Source organism: Genypterus blacodes, unplaced genomic scaffold, assembly GCF_046128005.1.
Source record: "Genypterus blacodes isolate CSIRO-AG114 ecotype Tasmania unplaced genomic scaffold, CSIRO-AGI_Gbla_v1 ptg000280l_1, whole genome shotgun sequence".
NCBI classification, from domain to species: domain Eukaryota; kingdom Metazoa; phylum Chordata; class Actinopteri; order Ophidiiformes; family Ophidiidae; genus Genypterus; species Genypterus blacodes.
Genome location: NW_027467071.1, coordinates 17,709 through 32,016, shown reverse-complemented (window position 1 = coordinate 32,016; position 14,308 = coordinate 17,709). Strand labels below are relative to the sequence as shown.

General features: G+C 47.6%; 1 protein-coding gene across 3 annotated transcripts; it reads right to left on the bottom strand.

The window, feature by feature from the left end:
- Positions 1 to 394: 394 nt before the first annotated feature.
- On the bottom strand, positions 395 to 5,765 carry LOC143017373 (poly(rC)-binding protein 3-like). 3 transcript variants are annotated; one of them, XM_076172065.1, is made up of 12 exons: positions 5,691 to 5,765; positions 5,573 to 5,596; positions 5,452 to 5,484; positions 5,250 to 5,366; positions 4,577 to 4,708; positions 4,364 to 4,492; positions 3,587 to 3,730; positions 2,777 to 2,818; positions 2,046 to 2,124; positions 1,699 to 1,751; positions 543 to 712; positions 395 to 449 (listed from the first exon to the last, which is right to left on the bottom strand). In XM_076172065.1, the coding sequence occupies exons 1-12, from the start codon at positions 5,763 to 5,765 to the stop codon at positions 395 to 397; spliced, it is 1,053 nt and encodes a 350-aa protein (XP_076028180.1). The 3 variants fall into 3 exon arrangements, with proteins under 3 accessions (XP_076028180.1, XP_076028181.1, XP_076028183.1); XM_076172066.1 differs by having other exon boundaries at positions 2,046 to 2,121; XM_076172068.1 differs by having other exon boundaries at positions 3,656 to 3,730.
- Positions 5,766 to 14,308: the final 8,543 nt, after the last annotated feature.

Genomic DNA, 14,308 nt, shown 5'->3' with positions numbered 1-14,308 from the left:
CACCACACACTCTACCCATAGCATCACCGAGAACTACTCTCTACAAAATGTAACTTTATACAGCATTAAACGATGATGCAGCACTGACAGAGAGAAAGAGAGAAAAAGAAAAAGATGAACACAAGTTGTTCCTATTAAACATTCAACATGCTTCAACTGTTTCCTAAAAAAACCTAATCAACAGAGATTTTCTTTTTTTGTCTTTTTTTTGCCATTTATTCCGGCCCGTCGAAACAAACGAGCGCCCCCCTCCTCCCCACCCAGGGGGGTAAGGGGGTAGAGGGGTCAGGGTTTCTTTCGGAGAGCCAGCGCCAGAGTCCGCAGGGCTTTGTCGGGGTTGTTCGGTGGAGGTCAGCGGCTGGAAGGGGCCGAGCGGAGGAGCCAGTCAGGGATCTCAGGACGTGGTCATGGACGACGGGTCGTTCCACATGGCCGCCACGTCTCGGAACCTGCAGAGTGAAGAGAGGGAGAGTCAACACACCATCTGAACACTCCAGCCCACGTCTGTATTCAGACCCTAGTGGACGCCCGGGGGGCCTGACCTTGCGTTGATGAGGTACTGGGCCAGGCTGATGTTGGCGGGGGTCCCTGTGATGGTGATCTGGCGCTCCGACGACCCTTCCATGGCGTTAGCAATTTTGATCTGCGCCCCAGACATCTGGCGGATCTCGTTGATTTTGGTTCCCTGCCGTCCGATTATGCAGCCTATTAGCTGGGAAGAAAACGGGGCAGGACTTAGGACGGCGGGAGCAGGAGGGACACACGGACACATGTGCCGGTCTGGTTCTGCCGGGACGTGGACTCTCTCTGATGCCTTTGAGTCGCTGTCAGTAACTTTAATTCTCCCCAACAAGTCTTTTCCATTAGGGCCGTTTGTTTTACACAGTCAGCTGCATTCGGCTTCGGAAGAGAAATGCTGTCAAGTCTGATTGCTGGAAGTTCACGCTGAGAGCGAGGAGAGCGAAAAAAGCCAAAGGTCCTGACGAGCGGCTCGAACATCGTTTGTGAGTTCAGTCCTAACCACTGTCGTCGCGCCTTCACTTCTGATTTCATTGAAACCATTGATTCCAGACTCCAGCTAAAAATTTGTGATTTCTAGTGACGGCCACTTACATAAGTCACATTTGAGCTCATATTTATTAGCTTTGGTCACGAGTTAGTACAGTAAGGACACAAATCATCAAAGTTACTGAATAATGATGTCTGACAATAAGAAGAAGAACAAAACCACCACAAGATTACTGTATTTACCTCCAGGGTGTTGAACTTAAATATAGAATGTTTGGAAAGACAGCAAACGGACTAGCTAGCAAGCAGTTGGCTAGTTACTAATCTGCATCATAGGGGTTAAAGCGGACACAGTGAAAAAGCTAACGCAGCCTGGGCGTGTGACACGTTACACACATGTCCTGGTTGCTCGGCTATTGGAGCTCTATGTAGGCGAAGACAGTGGCAAAGACAGTGACTCAATAAAAGTAAAACTAAACTAAACATGGTAGCTAGTGTTGAGGCTAGCTAGTGCTTATGCTACGAAGTAGCCATGGTAGCATCGAGTGCTACTCATGGTGGCAGGGATTTTACCTGATTACGGTTTAAACTTTGGCAATATTCAACACATTATCTATAGTTGCTATTAAAATGAGTCACAGTCTGTCACTTCAAAGACTCACACACTGACATCATCACAAATGTACTCACATCATTGGGAATGGTGAGTTCATGAGTACTGGCCTGGTTACTGGCATCCAGACCTGCTGCTGCACACAGGAAGAAGAAAGACAGGAAGGACAGACATAAAGCAGAGTTTGGCTTCTGCTCTGTATAGAGCAACATACCTACCACCAGCTTGGGTAGGTGTCAATCAAAACAAAAGGAGGAAAACAACAAAACAAGAAAACCTCAACGTCAACCAGAGCAGACCACCAGCAGGCTGGCAGAGCAGCACAGAGACCAGAAGGAGCAGAATGAAGAAGAAGAGAAAGAGAAAACAAAGGAGGAAGAGCATGTGTTTGTCTCTACAGGTAAGAACGAGGGCGGGTACGTACCGGGGAAGGCAGGGGTGGTCTGTCCGAGGGGGGTAAAGGGGGTTTGCTGCATAGCCAACTGGTGGAGCTTGCTCAACTGCTGAGGGGGGGAAGGAGGAGGACAGCAGAGCTATGAGGTCATCGTTAAAAACGCACACCCACGCACACACACACACAGACACACACACACACACACACACACACAAACAGGTCTGTCAGAGAGAGTAGAGAGAGGATCTGAGGATAAGTGACAACACAGACAGATGAAGGACAAAAACAAAGAGTAGAGACTCGTAGAGACTCATGGAGGCCTCGGCCTGTCGGGGGGGAGGGGAGGGGGGGATTCGTGCTGCATTCGGATGTCAGCAGATTTCTGAGTTCTTTATGTGAAAGCTGGTCTATAACATCACACTTTGTGACCCTGGGCTGACTGAATTTGAAGTCCTTCAGCACTTGAACACAACACAAGGAAATGTGAAAGGTGTACAAGTTTGACTGTAAACAGTAAAGACCAGACTTGTGATGGTGTCTCCATTGAGTCCTTCAACTTTTTCATCCTTTCCCCCATTTCCCTCAGGCCGAGCCTCATGAGGGCTGACGCCAAAATGAGGGACGCGGCGCGAAAATCAGAGCGGGCGCAGGCGTTACATATCAGATCAAAGCTGCCTTTAGATCAGCGTTTAATATGAAGTTAGATGGAGAGAGAGGAAGTGTGTGTGCAGCTCAGACTGCCTCCTCGGGTGAGCACTCACATCTGGGTGTGGAATGGCGTACTGTCCTTGAATGGTGTAAGCCTGCAAACGTGAGAGAGAGAGATCTTAGTGTTACCTTGTGCAGTGGAGAACGAGACAAAATACTACAATGTACAAATGATCTAAGGTTAGGATGATTTAACAAGTCTACAAAAGACAGGAGACATTATTTTACCAATATTTTAGCTGGTATTGCATGCAGTATACACTTCCTGTCATCAAATATAATCATCAATCAGATCCAGTTGAACTAAGTCAATACAGGACCACTCAGACATAGGGGAGGTGAGGGGGAGGGGGGAGGAAACCAACAGAGTGGCCTAGGCAGGACTACGGTCGCCTCAGTCTTCCCTGTCATGCTTAATCTGTCCACTAGGAGCCGCCGCTGGGTCGGGGATCTCCTGACTGAGCTGACATGGCTGCACACCTGCTCACCACCCACCTGATCAACCAGCTTCAAAGTGAGCAAGCAGCTGAGCCTCAGTCAGAACGGGTACGTTTGATATTCTGTACATCCATTTAATTAGCTAGAGCCTGGGTAACCCTTTTGTTTACATTTGGATCACTGATTGTATCTTTAAGTGGCTCAAACTACAAGTCATGGAGGTTAACAAGTCGAGTCGAGTCAAGTCAACTTATATTCTATGATATTCCATCCAATGTACAGGAAAGTTAACTAGTTTTCCCAACGTTCTCTATATTCTGATACAGAATGGCGCAGCAGTGTTGGTTTCATGCTGGTCAGGGGCGGGCGGGGCAGTGAGGACAGTGGGGGGGGGGGACGTGAGTAAAACCTGGTGTGACACTAACAGGCAGTGGCTGGTGCTGCAGTAAGAGGCTGAGGTTGGCTGTGGACGCCCCCAGTGGGTCTGCTCTTACCTGGCCACCTGAAAAAATGACAGGGGTGGAGGCAGGCTTGGGGCGGTAGGGAATGGTGGCACCTTTGGGTGGGGACTAGGGAGAGAGAGTGGGGGAGGGCAGGGGGGGCGTGTAGAGCGGATTTGGGGGGAAAGAAAACCAGAGAGAGAGGGAGAGAGAGAAAGAGAAGTTGCATAAAGTGAGACCAGGAGGGAACAGTGCCTCGGGGAAGACAAAGTGCTCTTTACTGTGTCCATGCTGACGTCCAGACTGTGGTTTGGTGCACATCCATAACTCAGATCTTTACCTGGTGGATCACTTTCAACTGGATAAGGATGACGCTACACCTCTTTACATTACTCTCAGTCATGTTCTAGAGACTTACAGTCACGTCTCAAATCTCCCAGCATCCATGGCTGGTGCCATCATGGCGGCCCGTTGGAGAATTGGCTGTGCGCAGATTACAATTAAAGGGGCAAGAAGAAGAGAATTACCTAAAAATGTGTGTTGGTCCTAAGAGTCCTGTCAGATTTGCTCAGAGAAATATAAAGGTACATTGATCAGAGGCTAAATGAGCTTTTATATGTAAACAACAAGTCAAAGTGACAGGGATGTTGAGGCTCTCCAGTGTGGCTTTGTGCGTACAGGTGAAACATTTAAACGTTAGACTCCTTCAGCATTGTCTTGTTCCCTAACTTCCCTTGAATCGTCTCTCTTCTCATACTCTACCTCGAGCATCACCACGCATATCTGTTTGACACACTGGATGATGGCCTCCGGGGCGCCCGAGATCGTCACCGCCCTCTCAGTGGAGTTGGGCAACATGTCGCCCGCAACCTGGACCTGAGCCCCTGTGGACTGGAGGCGACAGGACAACAGGTAAGGGCATGAATGTTTTAACGCTGAGAAAACAAGATCTAAGCATGAGGAGACTCTCTCTACCTCTCTCATCTCTTTGATCTTGGAGCCTCCTTTGCCGATGAGGGAGCCGCACTGGCTGGCCGGCACGACCAGCCTGAGGGTCACTGGAGGTTTACTGGTGGCCGGGCTGTTGCTCATGGAGTTGATGATATCCTGAGAGAGGAGGAGGGAGGAATGATGATGCATATGTTGGGGTGAAAAAGGCACTGAGGTACATTTCAATCAGAAAGGGTTCACGTTTCTCTCTGGAAAATTGATTATCGGGGAAAGTTGTCCACAAATTTAAAAAATCTAATGATTGTTTTTTAAAACATTTTTGGCCCAGCTTGTGTGCACACAAGCTTTTGTACTCTAACTATACCACATACTGAAGTTGTTTAGAGTTTTAATCATCTAAAGTAGTCAGACTGTTCAGTGGCACAGCAGGAGGTCCACGTCTCTGTCTGAGTCTGGCACTTTGTCCTCAACTAATCTTCGCATAGGTTTTGTACCCACTTTGGCTCGGCCCACCAGCTGCTGGTACAGCACCAGAATCATACCTGAGCTCTGGCCCTCTTTCAAGGGGCGTCTCAAGGTCACATTAGCTCATAGCTGCTCACAGCCAAAAGCTTGGGTCCTTTGGATTCTAAAGGAAGCCAATGTTACATACAGTATACTGTAGGTTCTGTAGTGCTTGCGTGATGAATCCTTGTACCTCCTCAAACTTGTAGGCTATCATGGCGAAGGCCTTGAAGATAGCATCCGTTGGCCCGGTGATGGTGACTATCCTCTCTGGACAGTTCCCCTCTGAGATGTTGATCCGGGCGCCGCTCTTTAAGCCAAAACAAACAAAGACATTATGAGGCAAAACAACTACAACAGTGTCAAGAGGTGAAAGAATAGAAGGCCTCACTTACGTCTTCACGCATCTTCTTCACCGTTTCTCCTTTCTGGAAATAAATGAAGGAGGTATGGTCACTGACATGCTTGTGTGCAGGGTTCTACATGCTCTGACTGTGTGATGAATGTGATAAATACCTTTCCTATGATGCTTCCCACCTCCTGCAGGGACATAAGAACATTGTTAGGTCTATCACGCCGTAGGAGCCTTACAAAGAAACATGCATGTTGACCTTTGAGCCTCTGAGCCTTATACCTTGCCGTGCATCAGCAGCCTAATTGTGAGGGTCACGTTCAGGCCGCCTTCTGATTGGACCTTGATGGGTTCCATGTCGGGATTGGAAGTGAAGGAAGGGGTGTGGTCGCGTGAGAAAGGAGTCCAAGGGGCCAACGTGAGTGTGATGGTGGAGTCAGCCAACCAGTCACCTGCCAGATGGAAGCGCCACACACACACACACACACGCACACACACACACACACACACACACACACACACACACACACACACACACACACACACACACACACACACACACACACAGTTAGCTCGGTGGATGTAATGTGAGCACTTTGTTGGGATAGTTTAGTGTTGATGGCAGAAAATAGGCGAACGCTGCGGTTTTGCCATTCCTTCCCGGTGAAATGCAGGTCAGTGTGCGTGTGTCTCCTTTGCCGTGACATCTGCCTTCAAACCGTGAGCTGTGTTTATTTTTATCAGGGCCCCTTTCAGCCACAGCGCCTCTAATTCTGACTGACAAGTGATGTAATGCCTCAAAACGGCTTCAGTTTGGAGGACGAACACAAGAGGGCACTTTAGTCTGTGATCTCTCCCTGCCAGCAGCTGGACGATGTGGGGGATTCTAATCTGTTACAGTCGGCTTCATGGCTGGAGATGATCATTTACTCTATCGCCAGTACATGAAAGGAAATAAGCAATTTGCGTTGGAAGCAAAAGAGGCATTAGAAACACGGATTATACATGATAATAGTTAAACCATGTAAACGATGAATAATGGATGAGAACATACAGTTTTGTGTTTTCTCTCTCTTAGTTTATTGGACTAAGCATCATCATCATCAGGCTGTAAGGTCGTGGAGAGGTTGACCTTGTCTATAGAGACGGATTATGTCAAATCAAACGTCAGTCAGTGTGATTGTTGCTGTGCAGAAAGGGAAACTATTTTTCTTCCATCTTGCATCCTGCGTTCCTCCCCTTCCTCCCCTTCCTCCCCTTCCTCCCCTTCCTCCCTGTTATTCCTGGGTATTCCTCGTTATCTTGGCCGTGGTGGCGTGTGTCTATGTTGAAGTGATACCGGGTGCTTCTGCTGAATGGAGAAAGGAAAAGTGTGTTTCCCTGAGGGACCAAACAGAGCGGGCAGATGTTTGATTGATTACTTTCAGGTGTCTGAGGTGTTCTGATTGCACATGGTCACACTGTAGGTATGTATGGTATCTGGGATTAGAGCTGCTTCTCCTGCAGTAACATCCTCCTGTAATCTGGGCCCAGGAGCAGAGGGATCACTGGGCTGGAGGCCACTGGATGTTGGAGAGATAAGGGCAGGGATTCTGATGCCAGCTGTCTCTCCAATCTCCCAGGGGAGACCAGATTACATAAAAAGCCTTAATCCGGGTTTAAGACCCGAGCCAGCGGTGCAGGTTCTCTCCAGATATAAACCCTGTAAGACCGACGGCAGGGTTCAAGCCCGCAGAGAGAGAGAACTCGTCCCCTTCAAGGCCCATTGGAGAATACGTAATCCAACATTTGTCCAGAGTAATGAGTGGAGCCTGGACGTATTCAGGAGGATGCTCCTGCTCCTCTGTGGATGTGGGTCAGCAAAAGGCTGTTGGAGCTCAGAGATGAAGGAGGTCAGCGTTTAGAGCTCCGTTTGTGCTCCCAGACTGTATTTTGCCCACACACACCCTGTAGCATAATAGAACTGGGTCAAGGCCTCGTGAATCATTTGCCCCACTGGGTTCAAACCTCCCAGCAAGCGCACCATTTTGGTTGAAGTTCAATTTGAATCGGGGAACAAAATCGCTCAAATGTTTGTGTAAAGAAAGGTTTGTTCTTCGCTCGTTACCGTGGCTACTGTGCGTGCACCGTTTTTCATTTAATTTGCCGTCTGTTTGTTAATCAGGCGGGAATTTTAGACGGTTGGGGGGAGGGGGTGGGGTTACAGAGGGGAGGGGGGGGGGGATACAGAGGGATGGGCAGAGAATTTTTCCTGACATCTGATGGGGAAAGTGGGTCATCGTCGGCGCTGCAGCGCTGCTAGCCTCCTCCACCGCGGCTGCTATTGAATTAATCACGCTTTACGCTCGGCTGGACAACGCGGCTCACACAAAATTCAACCCCCCCCCCCACACACACACCACCACGACCCCAGTAAAGACTCCTGTGTGGCTTTATTTTGTAAAGAAAGCTGGACTTGAATCCCAGGTCAGGGATGGCTGGCTCTTTATCTCCCTTCCCTCCGGCTCCAGCCTCTATGCAGCCTGAACAATGAGAGGATGAGGAGATGCTCCTCTTATGGGACGCAAATGGACATTAAAGGAGGAAGAGGAAAGGGGAAAAGGGTTTCAAAAGCAGTTCTCTTATACTGATGAGTGATATTGAGTATTGATGCGGTTGGCTGAAGGTCACGCCTGGTTTAAGCAGACCGTGCAGGTATTTAACATTTCAGGCTGTTATCTTCCCTCAAAGTTGTAAATATTGAAAGATCTCATTGCAGCATGGATGGAACCAATTTAAAGAGAGAGAGGGAGAGAGAGGGAGAGGGAGAGAGAGAGAGAGAGAGGGAGAGCCTGTGACATCCTGTAAAAATCGTGAAATGGACGGGTCGGCATTCTAATCTAGGCCAAAGCCTCCTCTGTCATCTGTTCCATCCTAATCCACGTATCTACAAATATGTCATGATGACGTCAGCGTTCAGTACAAAGCCCCACATGAGTCCTCTGACGTGGAGACTGAAACCTGAACATTTAGTGTTTACCAGTGGAGTAAAAGCAAAATAACATCAAATCCAAAATGCCAGTGGCTCAGACTGTGGATCGGTCCAAAGCATCCATGTTTGGCATTAAATACCTCTGTACCCCATCTTATTAATCATTTATCACAATTGTGTAATATCCAATGATTCAAGAAGAAAGCTGCAGAGGAAAGTATTGCAACACCTCAAATCCAGACAGAGTTAATGAGGGCGGTCAAGGATAAATGTGTTCTTGTACTGAAGCGGCCCTGTGAGCCACGAGCAGGGATCCGTCTGACCCGGCGTCGGCGTGTGTGCTTCAATTAAAGCTGAACAAAAGGCAAATTAGTGAGTATATAGGACAGCAGAGGGGGAGGGGCCACATCTATATGTGTTCACGTCTCCGTTCTGTCGGATCGTTTGCTACTGCGAACGTTCAACGAGAACAAACGACCATCACATGTATTCTGTGGGTTGCTGGTTGTATGAGCAGTTCTGTAGTTGCACGCGGCGTGATGCGGTTCCCCTTGGGCGCCCCTCCCCCCAATTGGCTTTTTCCTATAGCCCACTATGACAGGTCTCTCAGAGCTGTCAACACACATCGGCCGCCCAGCAGCCTGAGAGCTCACGATCAAAACAAGTTTAAGTCAAAAGAGGAAGACAAACCTCAACCAGCGTCCCGTGTTTGCTCTGAACTGTCCAATGCAAGCACATCTGTGTGTGTGTGTGAGGGGGGGGATTGATTCACGGCGCGTATAAAGCCTTTACAGCGCAGGCACACCATGTTGCGCAACGAATGCTAAGAAAGCAAGTGCTAAGTCGGCCATTTTAGATGTGCCACGATGTGTAATGTGAGACCACGGCTTGTCACAAAGTCATGGCTTCTGTACGCATGAGAGCGGATTGCTGCACACGCCAATCCCCCCCCCCCCCCCCCCCCCCTGCTTCTTAGCTTTCCCTGGTCTAGCTAACCTCTTGGTGATATTTCACACTCTCTCCCGTCAAAGCAGAATTTGGCGAATGAGCCCGACCCTTTTAGTGTCGAGGTGAAAAATCACCAAGTAAGAAGATTCTTTTTTAGCCCAAACTGAACAAAGGCTCTTTCCTGTCTGTGTTAGAAGTCCAGCACGTCGGTCGGCCTCTCAGCAAATGACAACTGACATTTTGGCCCCACGACTGGCCGAGACCGAGGCCATCAGATATCAGTGTGATGATAATTGGAATAACGATCCTGGAACAAACGGCTGCGTCGCTGACATCATGTTCACCGGCGATGAAGGTCGGGCCAGCATTCAGCAAAAAAGCTGATTTTTGCTCTGAGCTCATCTCAGTTATTATTCGTTTGGGTCACCTTCTGCATTTTTCAACAATGAACTCGCTCATGCTTGAATTTGAAGTTACACCGATATGAACGCCAACAACAAAGAGCATCAGGAGAAACCAGAGAGGGAAACGACCATGAAACTCCGTCTCCTCTTGGGAAAACCAACATATTCCCTCTGGACTTCTTCTTGTAATAACTAAATCACCTCACGCGTCACTAAGTAGCGCTGTGTCGTTATGAGGCGAAGCATCACTGCGTGTCAGTTATCATATTAATGAATTATTGATGTCATAACTCAACTCAAAGAGAATCAGTATGAGTTCCAGGCAAGTTTGCAGAAATTCTTTACAACAATTTCATGTTCATCCAACAAACCAAAGTTAATGTCTCAAATATGGATTTTAATATAAATAATAACAGAGGTCTGAATGTGCTGAGTCACTCAGACTCAGTAAAGACTGAGGTGAAGCCATAAAGAGAGAGTTTACCTGAATGTCGCCTTGATGCTGCAGATGATGGCCACTTTCTGCGATGTGCAAAAGATTAAAAATCGCAAAGGGAAATGGATTTTTTTTTTGCCTCTTCCTTTTGCTCTGCCCACAACAATCGCTGGCACCCGATTGGTCGGAGCTACCAGGTCACGTGAGGGGGACATGTGACCTCTCTAGACATCATGTATGGCAAAACGAAGCAAAGCTCAATACGCGTCCTCAATGGGTTGTTTGCGTCGCTGCAGGGCGACACGCCATCGACAAGCGGGATTTGGTGCCCTTGTGAATCGGACGTATGATGAGGCGTAATCTGGGTGACCGCCGCCCCCTTTGCCCTCCCCACCCCCCCCCCAACACAACAAAAGAGGGGGGAATGCCCAGGGAGGCAGGCGGGCATAGTGGGGGCTATGTCTGGGTACGAGTCGGTCTAGAGACAGAGCTGTAGCCTTCAGGGCGTTCATCTGTCCCAGGGGGGTCGCACACCCCCAGAAAGACACCCAGCCATCGCATCAACACAGATACACCCAACTGCACAATACCATAACACCCTTCCTCACACACACAGTAAACATGCACACTGATACAGAGTGTATGTGGAGCGGTCCAAGGAATCGCTGCGGCCAGTCGGAGAAACTTTTGGCCCTTAACTCAAACAAACGCACACAAACCAACAACAACACACATGTCTATTCTGTGTCTCAGCTTTTTAATCTGCTCTGTGTGTGTGAGTGTGTTATTGTGTGTGTGCGCAGGACTACAGAGCTTTGGCGGCAGCCCACACAGATTTATTCAGTCCAGCACAAATCCAGCCCTGGTGTCAGATGGACAGTTGTGCGGAGCTTAATCTGACATCATTAGGGTGGGAGCCATGTCTAGTTTAGAGGAGTTAACAGGGAAAAGCAAACATTGGGGATTTGCTGTCTGGATTGGGGGCGATGAAGACAATGAGGAACATATTTCACCTCATTGGTGATTTGTTTTCATGGGGCACAGATGCCCCCCCCCGCCCTCCTTTCAGTCCTAGATCAGGGCTAACAGTGCTGCTTTTACCAAAGCTACCTATTCAACACCAAATGGTGAGGCAGCCTTTACCTATCCACCCATCTGCAAAGTGGCCCATGGGATAATCTACAAATAGAGCATTAAATTTGCTCCACATTGAAGTGAGACGGATTCTGCTTCACATGCCAACAACTCTGCTGGCCCGTCCTTCAAAGCAGCAGAGCAGCAGCAGCCTGGGACAAGTTTACATGTGAAGTCTAAGCATTTACATATATACGTTTGTCACAGAAGGCCTGTGAATCGTGTTGCTTTGTGGTGTTGTTGTTGTCGTTGATCGTTATCCCCCCCAGCAAGGTGACGCACCCTGTCCCATCCAGCCGTTGTCGACCTGACCGCCCTGCCCCAGTGAGAGCCCGTCCCCATAGCACCCGTGCCTGCTATCAGGGTGCCAAGGTCCTAATGGAGGCAGAAGGGCGTGAAGGGGAGAGTGAGGCAGATCACAGGGACAGTCAATCCCACTGATTGTCGACGAGCACAGGAGAGAGAGTTGTGGCAAAGGGGGGGGGGATTTATCCCCACAAGATAGCAAGTAATGAATGTGTGTGTGTGTGTGTTAGTGTTTCAAGAATTTCATTGCAGTTTAGTCCAAACAGCAGACATCTTGTATTCAGGCCATATTTGGGCGGTCTGGGAATAGCTGGATGTGTTTATACATGAATGAAGCCCAATGCGGCGTGCATGTTGGCTTGTTTCAGACATTTGTTGAAGTTCAACTGGAGTGGAAACACAAAACTTTTATTGCTACAGAATGAAAAAATATCCCCCAGAAGAAAATATGACGTTTGGACGAAAGTTTGGATTTTGCATCTGAGCCACAGTGGAAACGCCAATGTGTGTGTGTGTGTGTGTGTGTGTGAGAAACAGCTCAGTGTGAGGGTCATATTGGTTTGGTCTATTCCTGCCACTCTGGCCTCTGAGCTCTGTTGATTTTCCACGAATGCCCGGCAGCATCAGCCATCGACAGTCAGAGAGAAAGAGAGAGAAAGGGGGGGGGGGGGGGGGGTAGAGCGACACTGTAGGGCTGCAACCAATAACAATTGATTTGAAGCGTTTCAATTTGCTTCACAAACTGAAATGTCTCTCATTCTTTTTTACTGCTTTTGCTCCTCGCTGAGAGCTCACTCAAGCTCTCTCACTGGGGATTGGTGGTCAATCTGGGAAGATATATAATCAGATCACAGATCCATTTAGTAAAGATGCAGATTAGGAACACGTCCAAAATCTGTGTGTTGTTTTAATACAACAGTTTTTCAATGTCAATTATCATTCTGTTTCATTTCACTGCCACATTGGACGTACAGTGACCCGCCACAATAAGAGCCCAACTCCAGATACATCTGATTGATATTTAGTTTCTCTCTCTTGAAGTAGTAATGTGACCAGAATCCATCTTAAAGCCCTTTGTGCCTTTAGCCTCCTTTAGTCTGAAGACCTGCTGCTGTTTGGCTCCGCCCTCTTTTGGCACCATGTTTTCTTGCTATGCTGATGACACCACATTGTATCTTTGATTACATTTTTTTTATAAACTTTTCCACTGCCTATTGCCACAATATCCAATATAAAGCAGCGGCCTTTCCCTAAACTTCCTGCTTCTGGAGTCACACATGCTGCTTAAGGAACAATCTAGAGATGAGATCTCCTTTAGAAATCAAAGATTGTGTTTCCTACTTGTGCATTAATGAACATATCATAACCACATGTAGAATTTAATCTCCTGTGCTTTAGAAACCTCCATTTTGGGAAAGTTATTGTTCTGAGGATTTTGATGAAATCTTTCTTTCTTCCTGTTTGACTTGAATGTTTGCTCCGTGCGAGGCTCTTTGAGAGTGTAAATGTGATTAAGAGCTTTGTGAAAACACCTGGCAGGGACCCAGAATGTGACGGTTGGTCGTCTAGATCCGTCCTCTTCATCACACTTGTGCCAAGAAGTCTGATCAATATAACAATGGAGCACTTTATCCACTCACTGTAACTCTCCACTCCAGTGCTGCCAGAAGCAGCAACAATCATCCAAACAGCGAGGAAACACAACCAGCAATGTTCCTTTAGGCTTTAGAAGCAAACACAAAGAACAGCAGCAGACAACAACAACGCCTACACCATGGACCTTTGCTTTAGAGAGCAATTTAGCTCAATCTTGGTCCATTACTTTCTTATAACTTCTATCGATGATTCCTGAAGTTGATAACGGGAAGCTTATCCGGACAGCTGGAACATTTGCTGGTTTCATTTAGCTTAGTTACTTTCTATCACACGAGAGCTACCAGGAGCTAGCTTAAAACTAGCATTTCCTTTGTGTTTCCAAACTGAAAAACATCAACATCCCAAGAGACGTCCCATTCACATGTCACGGCTCATAAATAGCACCTTCATACTTAATATCTACCTATTTATTGAAAAGAAGAAACCTCTCTCTCTATCCATACCTCCTCCAGGCTCCACCTTTGAGATCTTAGCTTCATGTCTCTTCCTCTTGTTCTCTCCTGATCTTTGCTTGTGTTGTCCGTCTCTTTGAATCAAAGTAAACAGGCTCTCACAGCTACAAGGTTCCACTCTGCTTCCAATGTTTTCGAAGCATAAATAAACTATTCTGAATGAAGTTGTTGGTGATCATAGTACGGTAAGCACAATAATGAATTCATATCCCAGCTTAAAGCGTTGATGGATTTACCTTTACTGGTTTATGAGTTCTAAAAGCCCACAGGAAGCTGAATGACATCACAACTCCTGATGTCTCAAACTAAATCACAAGAATAAATCTGAACCTCTGAAAACGGGGAACTGCTTTCTCTGTAAACAAAGGATTTGTAATGTGAAGCACAATTTAAACAGGAATAAACACACAGAATGAACAGAATCTCCAGTGTTGACTTTTGTCCAGAGCCCTGCCGGAGCTTTCCAGAGTTATTTTTCTTCTTCCTCCATCAAAGCGTCAGAGTGAATCCGGCGTCGCCATGAGCGCAGCACTCTTCTATCTTGGAACAATAAACCGTCCATTTGTGTTGAGGGACGCTCTAAAAGCCTCCAA

Coding starts and splice junctions, on each gene's coding strand:
- LOC143017373 (XM_076172065.1), bottom strand. CDS start 5,765: ATGGAACCCATCAAGGTCCAATCAGAAGGCGGCCTGAACGTGACCCTC. Junction 4,709..5,249: donor TAGCCTACAAGTTTGAGGAG/GTACAAGGATTC, acceptor CTCCTCTCTCAG/GATATCATCAACTCCATGAG. Junction 713..1,698: donor AACTCACCATTCCCAATGAT/GTGAGTACATTT, acceptor TTTTCTTCCCAG/CTAATAGGCTGCATAATCGG.